Here is a 17,789-nt window from a genome sequence, read left to right as displayed (position 1 = left end):
GAAAAGATTCTATTTTTGAAGAGCTTTCTGAAATAAAATTAATAAAATTATATAAATTTTTGATAAAAGATTTAAGGAAAAATCAGTATTGTTCAAGTTCTTTCTTCAGGGTCCATATCGTTCGCTTAAATCTCGACTTCAAACGAATAAATGCGAAGGCATCCGAAAGCCGACCGCGCCATGCCTCCGGGCGTTCAGCGGCTCGAGGGATTTGGACCGGGGCTGTCGACTAAAAACTGCGTCTCCAGTATAGCAAACCGTAGAATATACAAATTTATCTTGGTAACTCTGGTGGAAATGAGTAGGTATTTTGTAATATGCGAAGTAGATATAAATCTGTTTTGGAGTAGGTGCAGGGTTATTAATTTAGGTAACCTAAAATTAATTTCTAAAATAGATATGATAAACAATTTTATAATCTAATTACATTCATTAAATTATTTGAATGTATATGATTTTACATTTGTTACAGGACTTATAGTCATCTTCGAGTACATAACAAAAATTAAGTATTGTTTATGTCAACAAAGGAAGAATCTTCGTTAAATTGATGACACGGTTTATGAAGTTTTTTAAATAATAATAATAATTTTAATAAAGAGATATTGAACTGGAATACTTTTAAAACATTATCTACAAACTGTGATATTTTATAAATAAATTTGTCTTTATAATAGCAAGTGTTTTATTTTTCAAATTTTGAAACAAATTAGTTAATAATAATATCTTGTGAATTTTTCTCTATTATTTTGTTTATATCTTATTTATATCCACATATTATCAATTTTCAAATCTATCAAATTAATCAAAATTAATATTCTGTTTAAAAAACTATGCAATTATTTATGTCCACATTTTAAATTCGAACATTAAAATATAATATTAAAAATTACACACAGGCCTGTAAATATATGTGATACAAAAAACGTATATAAAATTAAAATATATGACTATTATTATCGTATATTCAGGATATATTAAATTAAAAAGTTAATTGATATTTGTTACCTGTTTTACAATTATCCAAAAATGTGGAACATTTTGGATTATGTTCTTTGTTTTTAACGGAAAATCGGAGCAGTTTAACCTTTTTAATTATGGATAGAAACATTCTTTATATTATGGATTGTACCATTAATCCATTACAATTAGCATTGTAATAAATATTTTATTTTATATACATAAAAAAAACTATGTCAACTAATAACTACTAACACACATGTTTCTTCATAGAATGTCACATGATTATAATAAATAAAATTTTAAACTTTAAGAGCGGCGTCTCCTTGTGTTAAATTCTCTATACAAACACCGTCGACGACTTGGAACAAATCTCAAAAACCTTGCAATCAATCTATTTCACATTTTGGGTGTGCATTAATAAGTGTTTGATCTATGACATGACATAGTTTTGAAGTCATAATATTCTTTAATAACAACAATACTGGTCAAACTTAGGTCATTTTCTACCATGTTTGTACAACAAATTCTAACCTAACCTAACCTAACCTAACCTAACCTAACCTAACCTAACCTAACCTAACCTAACCTAACCTAACCTAACCTAACCTAACCTAACCTAACCTAACCTAACACATACATCTGTGACATCGAGATTAATTTCTATTTATATTTGATTATGTACTAATGATTAATCAAAACTACTATTGTGTATCGTATTTATTATATTTGTTTATATGATAAAATGTGATTGGTTAACAATAAACTATATGACATAAATAAAAAGTTTAAACTGTATACATTATTGTATTTTTAATATATATTACTGTATTATACGAATTTTTGGGTGGTATTTAAACTTTTAAACAATATATCAAATATACTATTTGAATTATTTATTACATTAATTAATTTACAATATATTTCATGTATCTTGATGAACAAAAAAAAACAATATAAAATAAAGAATATAAAAAAATATTACTAAACCAATGAAAAATCAACATTACTTATTCCAAAATATTTTCAAAACATCTATGGCTTATGAGACTGTAATTTTTTAATTCAAAATAGTTTATTTTTATTGGAACATTTTATTTAGTGAATCCAACATCCAACCTCACTAAAATGTAAGATTCCTCCTTTTTAATACAATAGCAATTATATTTTATAATTTTGTATTTATATATATTGTTTCATTTTTGTTGTTATTTATAGAATTATTTTGTATTATGTTACATTTAAGTTGTTATTTATATGTATTTTACAATATATTTTGTTCAAAAACACATTTAATATTAATATTTTGTTTTGTTTAATATATTATTATTTTTGAATTTATCTGTTTATTTTAATTATACATTTAACTTTTAATACGAATACGATATGGTAAAAACTATCGTATGATAGTGTATAATTCTTAATTACCAACATATAATATGATAATTGAGTAAAATACCTTTAGAATAAATATTTTAGAATTAGGACAACAATTATTATACGAATTAAACAATAAGAACTGTAACTATAAAAAAGTTTTTGATATTAATATTCGATTCAAAATACATAACGTATATATATATATATATGAGATCTCAATTGCAGTCCCGTTCCACACAAAAAAAATTGCGCACGAACCCAATGTTTATTTGACTTTGTGTCGGCATAACACAAAGTGCGCTTCCGAAAAGGGATTTTTTAGTAATTGCCGCTCTTATAAAAAATGTTTTAAGTTGCGCATGTTTCACATCTTTTCTAATGCAATCGAAGAATATTTGGTCATTTCTTCACGAAAACTTGTTGGGTGTAGTTGTGTTCGCTATTTTTTTTAAAATGGATCGTATTATGGAAGTGATTCAGAGTAGAAGCAATTCTACTCTCTATTTTCATAGAGAGACGGGGCACGCGTATTACCGTCAGGTTTTTCCGGGTAATCTAGTGTATTTCTACTGTTGGAGGAAGACGTGCAATGCCAGGGGTGTTATTAAGAATGATTTAATTCTTAATAATGCCCATAATCACGTCGCTAATTTGGAGGTAATTGAAAATTTGAGATTCAAGCAAATTTTAAGGGACCGTGCCGCAAGAGAGCTTTTGCCACTTCACACCATTTATGTGGAGGAGGAGGCAAGGAACGTTGAAACTGCGAGACGTCTAGGAGGTTACGCGGGTGCCATTCATTTAATGATGAATCGGGCACGGACTGCCACAGTTCCAACAATCCCTAGCTCTCTAGAACAACTTGCTGAGTTCTTGCGAATGGAACGGTAAGTTATCTATATAAAATAATTTTTTTATGGTACGTTTTCTTTTCATATTCAATATATTCATATATTATTATAATTATATCTATTAATAAAATATGTATCCTTATATTAATATAATAATTTTTTGTCACCCATTTTGTTATTTTTTTATTTCATAACTTACTTTAGGAGAGAAATAATTAGGAATTTAATGAATATCTCGTAACATTTTTATTTATAATTTGATTTTAACAATAATTGTTTGATTATTTAAAAAAAATTAAACCAATTTATAACTATGGATGTTATTTAGTTTTAGTCGATTTGCGACGGAGGCCGGTCCACAAAGGAGGCCAGTATTTCGGGGGCTACTGGGGCAACCAGGAGCGTCCATGGTTGTATTTTGCTCTCCCACTGTTGTCGAGGAAATTCGACGATTGGGAGAAGTAAATCTGCACATGGACGGCACTTTTAGTGTTGTCCCACACATTGGGGATGCCCACCAACTATTCATCATTCACCTGAGGTACCGGAGGACGATATTCCCGATATTGTATGTATTAATGGAGAGGCGCGATAGGGCAGCATACAATATCATACTAAGGTACCTCAAGGAGGAGGTGTTTGAAAGAGAAATAGTTGTTGGTAGCATTATGGCCGACTATGAAAGGGCGCTGCGCTTGGCTATTATGGACACATATCCGGGGACGAGGATTGTGGGCTGTTGGTTCCACTATGCCAAGGCAGTGTACTTAAGAGGTCGGCAACTGGGGCTTGTTGGGCACCTCAATGTACCGAACAATATTGGACAAGGGGTACGTATGGCAATGGTACTACCCCTTCTTCCTCAAGATAATTTTGCGGCTGGTATTGAGGAAGTGGAGGCATGGATGAGGAATGGCGTCCAAGGACAGGAACAAATGATTACCGCATTTGTCACCTACCTAAGACGCCAGTGGACCAGGGCAAATGTGTCGGTATTTGGCGAAGAGATGAGGACAAATAATTCTGTGGAATCATTCCACAATTCCCTAGTTAGGATGATTGGGAGGAAACATCCTAACATTTGGGTATTTGTTACTCATCTTTTAAACATGGAGAACGCCAAGGCAAGCGACTTGGTGCGAATGACGCGGGGCCTCCAAGAGCCAAATACCCCCCGGGCACGCTACACACGACTAAATAGGAGGATAGGTATATAAACTCTCATCTCTTTTATCACAAAATATTAATATAATATTTTTTTTGCAGAAAACGCACAAAGATTATTACAGGAAGAACAGGACATAGGTTTATTCCTTCGCCGTCTAAGCCATCTCGTCGATGGCTTAGAATTGGTAATAAACCCGGATATTGCGATATATGATGATGGGGACATCGTACCCAATATTCAGGCGCCTGTTCCTCCTGTAATACCGCAAATGGCAGGCGTAAGACTAGAAGAAGAGGTGAATGGTGAAGCAACTGCAGTCGCTGTTGCACATGTTCCTGAGGTGGCTCCGGAGGTTTTGAGGCTGGAACCACCACCTCTTCACTATTTTGCGCCTGTCAAACCACCACCCTTGGAAAGTTTTCCACCCGTGGTGGCTGTTGCGCGTGCTCCTGAGGTGGCCCAGGTGGTTTTGCAGGTGGAACCACCACCACCTCTTCACTATTTTGCAGCAAAGTCTCCTCCACCGTAAGGTAATTTATCTTCTTAGATACATCATGAATATGAAAGTCCCTAAACTAAAATGTATTTCAACCATTACCCCATCCTCAATTTAATATGAATATATATTTCAGCCCCTGTTGTCGTCCAGGATAGACGTCTGGCATTGCGACAAAGTCGAAAGTCCTCCAACCGTAAGGTAACTAATATATTTAAGATATTTGTTAAAAAGTCTAATCTGTTTATATATTTTAGTCCTCGTTGTCCTCCAGCATAGAATTCTGGCATTGCGACAGAGTCGAAAGTCCTCCAACCATAAGGTAATTAATATATTTAAGATATTTGTTAAAAAGTCTAATCTGTTTATATATTTTAGTCCTCGTTGTCCTCCAGCATAGAATTCTGGCATTGCGACAGAGTCGAAAGTCCTCCAACCATAAGGTAATTAATATATTTAAGATATTTGTTAAAAAGTCTAATCTGTTTATATATTTTAGTCCTCGTTGTCCTCCAGGATAGAATTCTGGCATTGCGACAGAGTCGAAAGTCCTCCAACCGTAAGGTAACTAATATATTTAAGATATTTGTTAAAAAGTCTAATCTGTTTATATATTTTAGTCCTCGTTGTCCTCCAGCATAGAATTCTGGCATTGCGACAGAGTCGAAAGTCCTCCAACCATAAGGTAATTAATATATTTAAGATATTTGTTAAAAAGTCTAATCTGTTTATATATTTTAGTCCTCGTTGTCCTCCAGCATAGAATTCTGGCATTGCGACAGAGTCGAAAGTCCTCCAACCATAAGGTAATTAATATATTTAAGATATTTGTTAAAAAGTCTAATCTGTTTATATATTTTAGTCCTCGTTGTCCTCCAGGATAGAATTCTGGCATTGCGACAGAGTCGAAAGTCCTCCAACCGTAAGGTAACTAATATATTTAAGATATTTGTTAAAAAGTCTAATCTGTTTATATATTTTAGTCCTCGTTGTCCTCCAGCATAGAATTCTGGCATTGCGACAGAGTCGAAAGTCCTCCAACCATAAGGTAATTAATATATTTAAGATATTTGTTAAAAAGTCTAATCTGTTTATATATTTTAGTCCTCGTTGTCCTCCAGCATAGAATTCTGGCATTGCGACAGAGTCGAAAGTCCTCCAACCATAAGGTAATTAATATATTTAAGATATTTGTTAAAAAGTCTAATCTGTTTATATATTTTAGTCCTCGTTGTCCTCCAGGATAGAATTCTGGCATTGCGACAGAGTCGAAAGTCCTCCAACCGTAAGGTAACTAATATATTTAAGATATTTGTTAAAAAGTCTAATCTGTTTATATATTTTAGTCCTCGTTGTCCTCCAGCATAGAATTCTGGCATTGCGACAGAGTCGAAAGTCCTCCAACCATAAGGTAATTAATATATTTAAGATATTTGTTAAAAAGTCTAATCTGTTTATATATTTTAGTCCTCGTTGTCCTCCAGCATAGAATTCTGGCATTGCGACAGAGTCGAAAGTCCTCCAACCATAAGGTAATTAATATATTTAAGATATTTGTTAAAAAGTCTAATCTGTTTATATATTTTAGTCCTCGTTGTCCTCCAGGATAGAATTCTGGCATTGCGACAGAGTCGAAAGTCCTCCAACCGTAAGGTAACTAATATATTTAAGATATTTGTTAAAAAGTCTAATCTGTTTATATATTTTAGTCCTCGTTGTCCTCCAGCATAGAATTCTGGCATTGCGACAGAGTCGAAAGTCCTCCAACCATAAGGTAATTAATATATTTAAGATATTTGTTAAAAAGTCTAATCTGTTTATATATTTTAGTCCTCGTTGTCCTCCAGCATAGAATTCTGGCATTGCGACAGAGTCGAAAGTCCTCCAACCATAAGGTAATTAATATATTTAAGATATTTGTTAAAAAGTCTAATCTGTTTATATATTTTAGTCCTCGTTGTCCTCCAGGATAGAATTCTGGCATTGCGACAGAGTCGAAAGTCCTCCAACCGTAAGGTAACTAATATATTTAAGATATTTGTTAAAAAGTCTAATCTGTTTATATATTTTAGTCCTCGTTGTCCTCCAGCATAGAATTCTGGCATTGCGACAGAGTCGAAAGTCCTCCAACCATAAGGTAATTAATATATTTAAGATATTTGTTAAAAAGTCTAATCTGTTTATATATTTTAGTCCTCGTTGTCCTCCAGCATAGAATTCTGGCATTGCGACAGAGTCGAAAGTCCTCCAACCATAAGGTAATTAATATATTTAAGATATTTGTTAAAAAGTCTAATCTGTTTATATATTTTAGTCCTCGTTGTCCTCCAGGATAGAATTCTGGCATTGCGACAGAGTCGAAAGTCCTCCAACCGTAAGGTAACTAATATATTTAAGATATTTGTTAAAAAGTCTAATCTGTTTATATATTTTAGTCCTCGTTGTCCTCCAGCATAGAATTCTGGATTTGCGACAGCACCGAAAGTCCTCCAACCGTAATGTAATTAATATATTTAAGATGCTTGTTGAAAAGTCTAATCGGACTATATATTTCAGCACCTGTTGTCGTCCAGGATGGAATTCTGGCATTGCGACAGCACCGAAAGTCCTCCAACCCTAAGGTAACTAATATATTTAAGATATTTGTTAAAAAGTCTAATCTGTTTATATATTTTAGTCCTCGTTGTCGTCCAGCATAGAATTCTGGCATTGCGACAGAGTCGAAAGTCCTCCAACCGTAAGGTAACTAATATATTTAAGATATTTGTTAAAAAGTCTAATCTGTTTATATATTTTAGTCCTCGTTGTCCTCCAGGATGGAATTCTGGATTTGCGACAGCACCGAAAGTCCTCCAACCGTAATGTAATTAATATATTTAAGATGCTTGTTGAAAAGTCTAATCGGACTATATATTTCAGCACCTGTTGTCGTCCAGGATGGAATTCTGGCATTGCGACAGCACCGAAAGTCCTCCAACCGTAAGGTAACTAATATATTTAAGATATTTGTTAAAAAGTCTAATCTGTTTATATATTTTAGTCCTCGTTGTCCTCCAGGATAGAATTCTGGATTTGCGACAGCACCGAAAGTCCTCCAACCGTAATGTAATTAATATATTTAAGATGCTTGTTGAAAAGTCTAATCGGACTATATATTTCAGCACCTGTTGTCGTCCAGGATGGAATTCTGGCATTGCGACAGCACCGAAAGTCCTCCAACCGCAAGGTAATTAATATATTTAAATACTTTGTTAAAATGAATATGTATTTGTATATATGTTTTTTAGTCCCGATTTTCCACCACCATCACATTTTACTGTGATGAATATAAATCTGTGTTCCTTTGTTCAACTTAAGGTAATTTAAATTAACAAAACATTGTTGAAAAATCTATGTTGAATATGTATTTTAGTACCGGTTTTCCTCCATTCATCTTCATACTGTGACAAGAAGTTCAATCAGAGGCAATTAAAATTATAATCACACATATTTTTAAAATTTTAAGTTTAAAGCTAAATGTGTGTTTAATTACGAGGCAAGATCAATAAGGTAAATAATTATATAAAAGATGGTAAAATGTCTATTTTGAACAAGCATTTCAGCTCCATATAATAGAGGTAATATGTATATTTAAATATAGTTATATATTATATATAATATATTCATATTTTAGCCGTTACAATATGATATTTTATTTTGCAAAGTTGTGGTTGTTGTGCAGATAACAGTAAATGCTTCAGATTATTATTATTGATGGAATATTTCACGTTAATTATACCCCAATATAAGGTAAAAATGATTTAAAAAAGAACTATTCAATGTTAAATTATCTTTAATTTCAGATTATCCACCAATGTGATATTACATGAACTTAATCTAATGGTTTTAGATTTATTTCCTTATGATGATTTATTTAGTTTATTAAATTAACTTACTAATAGGATTGTATAACAATCTGTTGCTAATTACTTTATTAATTGTTGTTGCTTACAAATGTTAAGTAAAATTGTTACATTAGTACAAATGGTCTTTTACTTTTAATCCCACCCAAAAAAGTTTCAAATTACATACATTCTTCATTAACATGTTCGTTATATAAGTACATAACTGTACATCTAATCTAATCCATTAATGTACTACAAATAAGTTTCCAACTATTTTTGACTTATGTTATATTAAGATTTAAACCCTGTGATAAATTATCATTTATATGTTGTTATATTATTCATTGACAACTATTGTCAAACAGTTTGTTTAAAGTAGTACTTACAATCCCTTAAATATATACCGTCGAAATTAATCTCTATTTATATTTGTTTATTAAATTTAGGTTAAGTTGCATTACAAATGATTTCAGAACTACTATTGACTAGAATCCACATGTTTAACAGTTGGCAACACTTAATTACTAGCAACCGGGCTCCCGAAATATAAACCTTAAATAACGGGGCGCTCTACCTTTCGCGCGTTAATTTTGAATGGGAACACGAGAACTTCGGGCGCGTACGGGTACACTTCGCCTTTACTCGGATGATACTTTATTCGAATGATATGACACCCTTTCTTCATCACGCATAAAAATAGAATATTTGATTTTTTGATTTTTTTATTATATAAAACGAAACCTCAATTTAATAAAAATTATTAAATTATCAAAGATTTCGACGAAAAGCTTCAAAAATCAGTATTGTTCAAGTTTAAAATTAATTTTTCTCTAAGAAATTTTGATATATTTCTATTGACCAAGACAAGTTCTTCATCACGTATAAAAACAGAATATTTAAAAAAAATATATGAAATAAAAGTTTGATTTTTTATTATATAAAACGAAACCTTAATTTCATAAAAATTATTAAATTATCAAATATTTCGACGAAAAACATCAAAATCAGTATTGTTCAAGTTTAAAATTAATTTTTCTCTATGAAATTTTGATTTTTTTCAATTGACCAAGGCAAGTTCTTCATCACGTCTAAAAATAGAATATTTAATATATATATATATATATATATATATATATATATATATATGAAACGAATATTTGATTTTTTATTTTATAAAACGAAACAATTGAAAAGTTATGTTACAATTTATTTCTTTTTGAAAATATGCTACTTTTGATAAATTTTTTGGAAAAAATAGTTAAAAAATGTTGATAAAAATTTTTAGGAAACATCGCAAAAATCAGATTTTTTTCAAATTTAATATTAATTTTCCTTTAAGAAATATTATTTTTTTTATTCGTTCAAAACATACTCCTTAATATTTTGAAAAAAAAATTGTCGATAACTCAATATTTTAATTTTTTTTGGCTTAAATGGGTGGAGGACATACAGTATGAAAAGGATTTGACCCGTCTGAATTTAGAGAGAGACATCATGCATGACAGAGACAGTAGAAGTCTGTCCCATAATGGGAGATTTACTGTCTATATTGTACTTTACTGTATCATATATATGATGCTTCTTTCAGGATTCAGATGGATCAAACTCTTTTTGTACTGTATAATTGAAAAGATGAGATCTACACTCATGCTACAATCATACATGTGGATGAGGGCAAAAAGGGTCAGTTTGGGACATCAGATCAATTTGTTTCCGAAATTTTTTTCATTTTTAGTTTGTTAAAGGAAATTTTTAATTGATTGCAGCGTTTTATTTATTTGTAATGTACATTATGTACTCATACATCATTTTGTGACTCATATCAGAATGTCACAAAATATCTCAATAAGTAATAAAATATCATATGCGGCAACGTTGTGAAAGTTCTTAATAGAAATGCGCCTACGGGAATTAACATAATTTCAGGCCTCTATAATGCAATTTTACCGAAATTAGAATTGTATTTTTTGTACTAATTTAGTGATATTTCTATTTTGAAATTTTTTGGTAAAAACAGATCAAAGTAGTAATTCAATATATGCAACCAGTTACACATATTTACATAACCTATAAAAATAAGCGTCAAGATTAAAAACATTGGCAAATACGTACGCGTACATATATCTGCTTTAATAGTGAAATACGATGAGCAACAAACCTATAGTGTTATTCGAAGGTTACTCCTTCGATGAAAACAACAGTTACTACGCAAGAGGTTCTTGTACCTTAATTAAGGGTCCTCAAAACATAATAGTGGACACATTAAATTCCTGGGATGGTGACGAATTAACGGATCATTTAGCCAGACACGATTTGAACCCCATGGATATAAACTTCGTGGTTTGCACACACGGTCATTCCGACCACATTGGTTGCAACTACTTGTTTAAAAACGCTTTGCACATTGTTGGATTTGATGTGTCGCACACTGATCAATACTACGATCACGATTTCAAAAACGGCGAAGAATACGTGATAAACCAAGATGTTAAAGTAATTCCAACTCCTGGACACACAAGTCAAGATGTGACTGTGCTGGTTTACACTCCAGATGGAATGTATGCAATTACCGGCGATTTGTTCGAGTGTGAAGCTGATCTGGAGGATGATCAGATTTGGAAGGAGAATAGCATGCATCCTGAGTTACATGAGAAGAACAGAAAAAAGATTTTAGATTTGGCTGATTTCATTATTCCTGGACATGGACCAATGTTCAAAGTGCCTAAGGTTTAAACATATTTAATTATTGTTAATATGTCAAAAATACGCTTGTTATTCATGCCTTAATGTTATCCATTTTTAAATGTTGGATTTTTAAAACAATCTCTTTATGGCAAGTAATCATTTATTTTTAGTTATTTGATAATTTCAATTGTAAAGAGCTTCTTTGGAGTGACATTGTTCCGAAATGTTTTATTTCCATACTTGTTCAAACAGTATAATCTATATTTATTTATGAGGATTTCATGAATATGATTGGTCTGATAAGTATAAAGGTCGACGTGACAATGCATCAATTATATTAAGCCTTTTCAAATTGAGTCATTGGTGTGTTCAGAAATTTTGACTATGAATATGATGGTTAGGTTAAGATTACATAAAATAATCTTTAAATTCAATTAATCAATAGGACGTTGTATCATGTATACTTAATAAGGGAAACAATTGAATCACAAATACCAGGATGATTATGAATTGTTAGTTAAGCTTCATATTACTTGTGGCAGCTGAAAGAAACTATTTCCATATTTAAGATGACAATTATTTGAGTAGGGTAAATTGTCTCCAAATGTTAATTATATAAATTTACATAAATGAATATATTTAATGTTTGCTTATACGCAAAAACTACTCATAATGTTAAAAATGGCTATGAAAATATGTAAATTATGAAGTTCAAGTTTTGGTATAAAATAATTTCTACTGATACTGTGATAATAACTACTAATATAATTTCTATTTCCTGTTATAAGTTAAATTCAGGTTTAATTAATTTATTGTGAGTTATTAAAATTGTACATTGGTTAATACAATAAACTTGCAGATGTTTTAAAAAAACAACAATATATCTATATTAAAATGTTTATTAAAAATAATAATTAATAAAATAATTAAAACTTAATGTTCTAATCTTTATTATTTTAAGCCTTTCTTTTATGTGTGTAAATTTAAACTGTTACTCCTGTCCTGATATTTTCAGGTCTTTTATTAGAGTGTGTTGTGCTTGTTTGATTTCCTCGTTTAACACCAGTTTGAAATTCGACCTAAAATAATCAAATGTTTATGATGTACAATACAAATAATATAAAATTTACTTGTTTGTCAATGGCTCGGAATTGCCAGGACCAATTTGCTCTATACAAAAATGGCCTGTGATCAAATCTATTATCATCAGGACTATAAGCTTCAGCATGATAAGAGGGTGTCAAAACAGTCATTTTATGCCTGTTTATGGCGTAACATCTACAAACAAATTTATGTTATTTAAATTTTTCACACAACTGATAAAGAACTGAACCTAAAGAAGTGCTTCACTTTTTCTGCTACTTGCTTTGGAGTTAATTCCTTAGACCACGTCTGAACTAGTTTACAATACATGGAATAAGGCCCACACCTATTTATCTTTCTCAACCTATAAAAAAATGATAAAAGGTTATAGAAATTAATTTTCCAGGGCTTTACAATTAGGGAAAAAATATTAACCTTCCAAACTGACTGAGTTCTGCATATGTCATTCCCATATCCTCTTCATCAGTTTGTGCCAATTGGCCATGCTTCAAAGGTTCTAATTCGGCTGTTGGCGGTGCGGTAATTATTTCACCTATAATCGGAATGCCGAATTCATCTTTTGCGTAGTTCATGAACATTCTTAAATCCGTCTTCGAAATACCGCCAATCGGATTAATATCGGCGCTTGAACAATCGTATTTCGTCATATACCCTAAAAAAAATTCAATATTAAAATATTCCTCCTAAGGAAGGCATAAAGATAAGCAAACCTCTCAAGGCTTCATCCACATTCGCGGATCCCAAAACTAACAGCCCTCCAGGCCTACCTCGCACCCATAGAACTAATTGTGCAAACAAATAACTCAAAACCATTCTGAGTCTGGCTTGGATATTTTGTAGTGCCAAATTTTGTCTTGGACAACCACCATTCACTGCGAATTTTGGAAACATTCCCGTTACGGTGCTGAAGATTTCTAAAACTGCGTTTACAGCTTTGTCTATCACAATATGCATATGATAACTGAAAAACAAATATATGGTACATAAATATATTTATAAATAGTAGAATTATTTCACCTTCCAATTGATGCAGCCAGAGAGGATGCTCTTTGTTTGGTTTCTTTGGAAGAATTTTCAGTCCCCATGTAACAAGTAACTAAAAACCTGTTGCATAATTCAGAAGCCGACTTAGGAGTATATTCTGGATCACCTGTGATTCTTCTCAAATCTGATAATACTTTAGCATCTACAAACACAATATATAACAATAACTGTATGTTTTTAATAATAAGTGTTTCAATTACCTCCATGTTTAATTAGATCTATAATTTGTCTGCACATTGAATACACAATGAGTGCAGTTGAAGAAGAATCAATTCCACCACTTAGAGGCAAAAAGAAACCGCCTTGCCCCGATCTTCGAAGATAATCCCAAAGCCAACAAGCAGGGCCCTAATAGAAAGATATGTGTTTTCAATTGGTTCATAAAGTATTAAAATATTTGTATGTACCAAGGCGATTTCTTGTTCTGGTCGCAGACTAACCCATTGCATTGGCATTGCTGTTGGAAGGGTTGCATCATGATCTGGTGATAATGAAAAGTCGACGTTGATGCGAGGGAAAGCTTTACTATCACCTGCCATATGAGCATGTGCTCTTTTTGCATTTCTATATGTCCTAATGTCTTCCAAATCAATTGTTGCTGTTATCACCTCCTAAATTTACAAATTAAAGATTTATGGCAGCAAGAATATAAATTTTTACTCACCACTTCTTCAAGGGAAAATTGTTTGGCTACACACAATATATCTCCATTTAAGGCAATTGAAGATAAACCATTATAGTACATCCTTTCACCTCCACATCCCCTCAAATTACTGAAAACATAACAGCCACCAGCTTTCATGGTGGCACTTTTCACCAAATCCACTGTTACATATCCCTTTCTTAATTCAGTATGACTTCCTGAGCTGTTACAGATAATTTCAACACCATCTAAAGACAAATCTATATGGGTGCTTTTAGCAAACCACAATTCTTCACAGATTTCAAATCCTAGACAAAAATTGATATAAGTAGTTATATAAATTGTTGTTGTTAACTTGTTACCTATGCATGTGTCTTTGGTAGAAATCACTGCATCACCAAATGTAACTTCCGTTTGTCCCGTTATTTTGGTAATAATTCTGGGTAAATAGTGACTCTCGATCTGCTTCTCTTTCTTCCAACTGCTAAACCATCTGGACTCCCTATAATTCCCATCATCACACATTGCCTTTTTGGGCCTTATTAATAATATTTTTTGATTCAGGAATATGATGCGGCAGTTGTACGCAACGTTTTTGTGCATAACTGGCATTCCAACATCTATCAACATGTCTTTGCAAATGGGATTAGTTAGCAGTTCCGCTAGAACTTCCCAACTGTGCAAAAATGTGTCGCTTTCATGAAAATGATCTTCACAGTCATAACCACTAAAAAATTAAACGTTTAATTTGTTCTAACAGAAATGAAAAAAAAAAGAAAAAAATTAACCTGATTTCAAGTTCTGGTCCTGTTCGAAAGTTTGCACCATATTCTTTAGCTTCTAAGATCGACTGAAGAATTCGATCTCTGTTGCCTTCAAAGTCCAAAGCCCACTGATTTAGGGTGGAACTTGCTATTGTAACTTTTCTGCCCATTTTATATCAGTTTTATTTATTAAGATTCTGTAGACAAAAAAGTTGGGTTATAGCCGTCACTGATATCTTATTATTCGAATTATTTTATCATTTTACAACCATTACGTAATTAACAAATAAAGATTTAAAAACAAAGATAAAACCTTTCATTTATTTAATAGGAGTAGGAAATGTTTGTAAACTAACTTAACCTTAAAACGACTTTGACTAACATAGAAAACCCCCTGTTGTCTAACGTAGAAAACCTGAATTCATACCAACTCAATAAAATCAATATTGAGAATTAAATAACAACAATGATGCTTGGTAAGAGTGCAATATAATTTAATTTATGTTAATACATTTATTTTTTATCGTTAAAATAAATTGAATTTGTTGAAGCTAAATAATAATAGACAAAACTTTTTGTGTTATTTGTTGCATTATTGGCGAACCTGTCAATTAAACATTTTAAAATATATTTAAATTTTTAAATTACATGTATACATTTGTTAAGTAACATATTTAAGTAATATAAGTAGTTGAGTATATTTAAAAGTAAAAAAAATAATATTTGCAATTTATTTATTGCCGTACTTTTATTATTTACATATAATAATTAATCAATTAATAATGAATTGAAAAAAAAATAATATATCAAAAAACCATTATGCTTTCAGTGACTTACATAAAACACATTTTATAACACATGGTATAACTAAAATTACTTTTCAACAAGAGGGTTTATAAAGACTATTTATTTAATCCATATTTTGCTTTGCAGTGGCTCAATAGATTTTTTTATTGTTAATTATACAAAGGCATGTTAATAATAAAATTTTTGAAGCCAAAAATAGTTATCGATTAGGGCGATTCTATAAAATGTGGCGAATATGTAGTGATCACGAGAAACTGGCACCGACTGGAACAAACTACTTTCCAATATTTCAGCATCTACTGCCTTCAAGTGTTTCTAAAAAGAACCCTATTAATTTTTCACCTTCATAAATATAAATCATTAATAATGACTGAAATGTTAAAAAATATCTCGAAACTATTTATTTAATTACAGTTAATTATATAATGATTTAAATAATATTTTGAGTCTAGATTAATTAATCCTTTGAAATCGTAACAAAACATTTGATTTACGATTAAATTCGCCTCCTTTTGATATTAATTAAAAAAATTCTGGTAGATCTTAAAAAAATTTCCCCTTTTAATGTGTCAGTTTTTGGTCGAATTCCAAGTGGATTTATGTTTGCCAAGCGTATGAAATTTATGGGATTCTCTCGATTTTCTGCCGTTCCATTCAAAACTACGAAACGAATCGGACCACAATCCATTATTCACCTGTTGATTTCTGTGTTGGTTATAGTGTTTTTAAAATTCAGGATCATTTTCAGACGTGATGATAAAATGGAAATTGGTATGTTGAATGTGTGTTTTCGTTCAGTTTGATTTTCACTTGGCTCTATTAATAATTGTGTCGGAGAGTTTCAAGGTTTTCTGTAAAGTGAGATTTTATTGGACCTGGTAATAAAATTGTTTATTTGAGATTAAATTACAAGATATTTTAATAACTAATTTATGTTAACATTAAAAGGGATTTGTATCTATAAATCTGTTGTGTTTAGATAATTAAATTTTATTGAAAATTAAGTTAAACTTGCTTTCTAAGACGTAACAGTAGACTGAAACTATATATACAAGTACAAGACTAGATATTGATCCATCAAGTAATACATAACAAGTTTGGGACGAAACAGCACATACATATTTTACTGCATAATCGTCCGATCGTCGTTCCTGCACAATCCGTTTCGCTTTTTGGTGCAATATTTATTCACTCTTAACACGAAACTCCTATTTTAACCCACACAAGTACAATTATATCAGGAATAATTTCCCTTTTCTTCTGAATATATTTCTACTTGTTTCTTATCTCAATTTCTAAATTTTATTGACAATGTTAATGGTTTGTGTTGAAAAATTAAAATATTTTCCAATTTTTTACTTTATATTAATTTAATGTTAATATATTTGATTGATTTTATATGTATGTAAATATTTACTAAATAATATATATACAAAAACAAAACAAAACAAACAGTTGCACAGGTGCGATTTCCACATTTCATATTTAATTAAATCGATAGTAATAAAAATATAATTTTGGCAGGTCGCGTTTTTGGCACGAAATCCAGCTATAAATTTTTAATAAACGTGTGTTTATGCGGCTGCGAAATGATCAGTCATTAAACCGCATCCAGACGAAAATAAACGTGGAACAATGGATAATTTGTGTTTTCACTTGGTAACCGTTTACCTCAGGTATTTTTGGAGAGTTATTTAAATTTTTTGGTAGGAGAATCAAAAATGTTTTAAGTATGAATATATAGAATGTATATTCTGTATATTCTTTATATTTTGTGTATATATATTGTCTATATTCTCCATATTCTCTATATTTTCCATATTCTCTATATTCTTTATGTTTTCTATGTTCTCTATGTTCTCTATATTCGTTATATTCTCGATATTCTCTTCTTTATATTCTCCGCATTCTCTCTATTCTCTACATACTCTATATTATCTATATCAGAGGTGGCCATACTGCGGCTAGTAAGCCACATGCCCTTTTCATTCCAGAATTATCAA

At 31.1% G+C, this 17,789-nt stretch overlaps 3 protein-coding genes and 2 long non-coding RNA genes across 5 annotated transcripts; 4 read left to right on the top strand and 1 right to left on the bottom strand.

Annotated features, from left to right (window-relative positions):
- The first annotated feature begins 120 nt into the window (after window positions 1–120).
- LOC126266200 (uncharacterized) lies at window positions 121–676 on the top strand. Its single transcript, XR_007548663.1, has 2 exons — window positions 121–301; window positions 473–676. It is a non-coding gene; the product is annotated as an uncharacterized LOC126266200 (long non-coding RNA).
- A 2,922-nt stretch (window positions 677–3,598) lies between these two features.
- LOC109607312 (uncharacterized) lies at window positions 3,599–4,408 on the top strand. Its single transcript, XM_020023815.1, has one exon. The coding sequence runs from the start codon at window positions 3,599–3,601 to the stop codon at window positions 4,406–4,408; it is 810 nt and encodes a 269-aa protein (XP_019879374.1).
- Window positions 4,409–7,686: 3,278 nt separating this feature from the next.
- On the top strand, window positions 7,687–8,786 carry LOC126266199 (uncharacterized). The gene is made up of 7 exons (XR_007548662.1): window positions 7,687–7,839; window positions 7,896–7,960; window positions 8,017–8,081; window positions 8,143–8,212; window positions 8,268–8,472; window positions 8,529–8,644; window positions 8,698–8,786. It is a non-coding gene; the product is annotated as an uncharacterized LOC126266199 (long non-coding RNA).
- A 1,940-nt stretch (window positions 8,787–10,726) lies between these two features.
- Window positions 10,727–12,361, top strand: LOC109597525 (metallo-beta-lactamase domain-containing protein 1). The gene has a single exon (XM_020013236.2). It carries the CDS (start codon window positions 10,885–10,887, stop codon window positions 11,470–11,472), a length of 588 nt encoding a protein of 195 aa, XP_019868795.1. The 5' UTR covers window positions 10,727–10,884; the 3' UTR covers window positions 11,473–12,361.
- LOC109597524 (glutamine-dependent NAD(+) synthetase) lies at window positions 12,306–15,310 on the bottom strand. Its single transcript, XM_020013233.2, has 12 exons — window positions 15,293–15,310; window positions 15,004–15,176; window positions 14,578–14,942; window positions 14,237–14,523; window positions 13,980–14,183; window positions 13,773–13,920; window positions 13,546–13,714; window positions 13,239–13,489; window positions 12,943–13,180; window positions 12,758–12,871; window positions 12,555–12,702; window positions 12,306–12,503 (listed from the first exon to the last, which is right to left on the bottom strand). The coding sequence occupies exons 2-12, from the start codon at window positions 15,147–15,149 to the stop codon at window positions 12,408–12,410; spliced, it is 2,166 nt and encodes a 721-aa protein (XP_019868792.1). The 5' UTR covers window positions 15,150–15,176; window positions 15,293–15,310; the 3' UTR covers window positions 12,306–12,407.
- Window positions 15,311–17,789: the final 2,479 nt, after the last annotated feature.

Source organism: Aethina tumida, chromosome 7 (assembly GCF_024364675.1).
Source record: "Aethina tumida isolate Nest 87 chromosome 7, icAetTumi1.1, whole genome shotgun sequence".
NCBI lineage: Eukaryota > Metazoa > Arthropoda > Insecta > Coleoptera > Nitidulidae > Aethina > Aethina tumida.
Note: the sequence above shows the minus strand (reverse complement) of the source record. Positions and strands in the feature narration are given on the sequence as shown.

What these genes read in the sequence shown, in the direction of transcription:
- LOC109607312 (XM_020023815.1), top strand. Translation starts at nt 3,599, where the DNA reads ATGGTTGTATTTTGCTCTCCCACTGTTGTCGAGGAAATTCGACGATTG.
- LOC109597525 (XM_020013236.2), top strand. Translation starts at nt 10,885, where the DNA reads ATGAGCAACAAACCTATAGTGTTATTCGAAGGTTACTCCTTCGATGAA.
- LOC109597524 (XM_020013233.2), bottom strand. Translation starts at nt 15,149, where the DNA reads ATGGGCAGAAAAGTTACAATAGCAAGTTCCACCCTAAATCAGTGGGCT. An exon ending in AATTTTCCCTTGAAGAAGTG is followed by an intron (nt 14,184 to 14,236) that starts GTGAGTAAAAAT and finishes TTGTAAATTTAG; the next exon opens with GAGGTGATAACAGCAACAAT. An exon ending in TCCGAGCCATTGACAAACAA is followed by an intron (nt 12,504 to 12,554) that starts GTAAATTTTATA and finishes TGATTATTTTAG; the next exon opens with GTCGAATTTCAAACTGGTGT.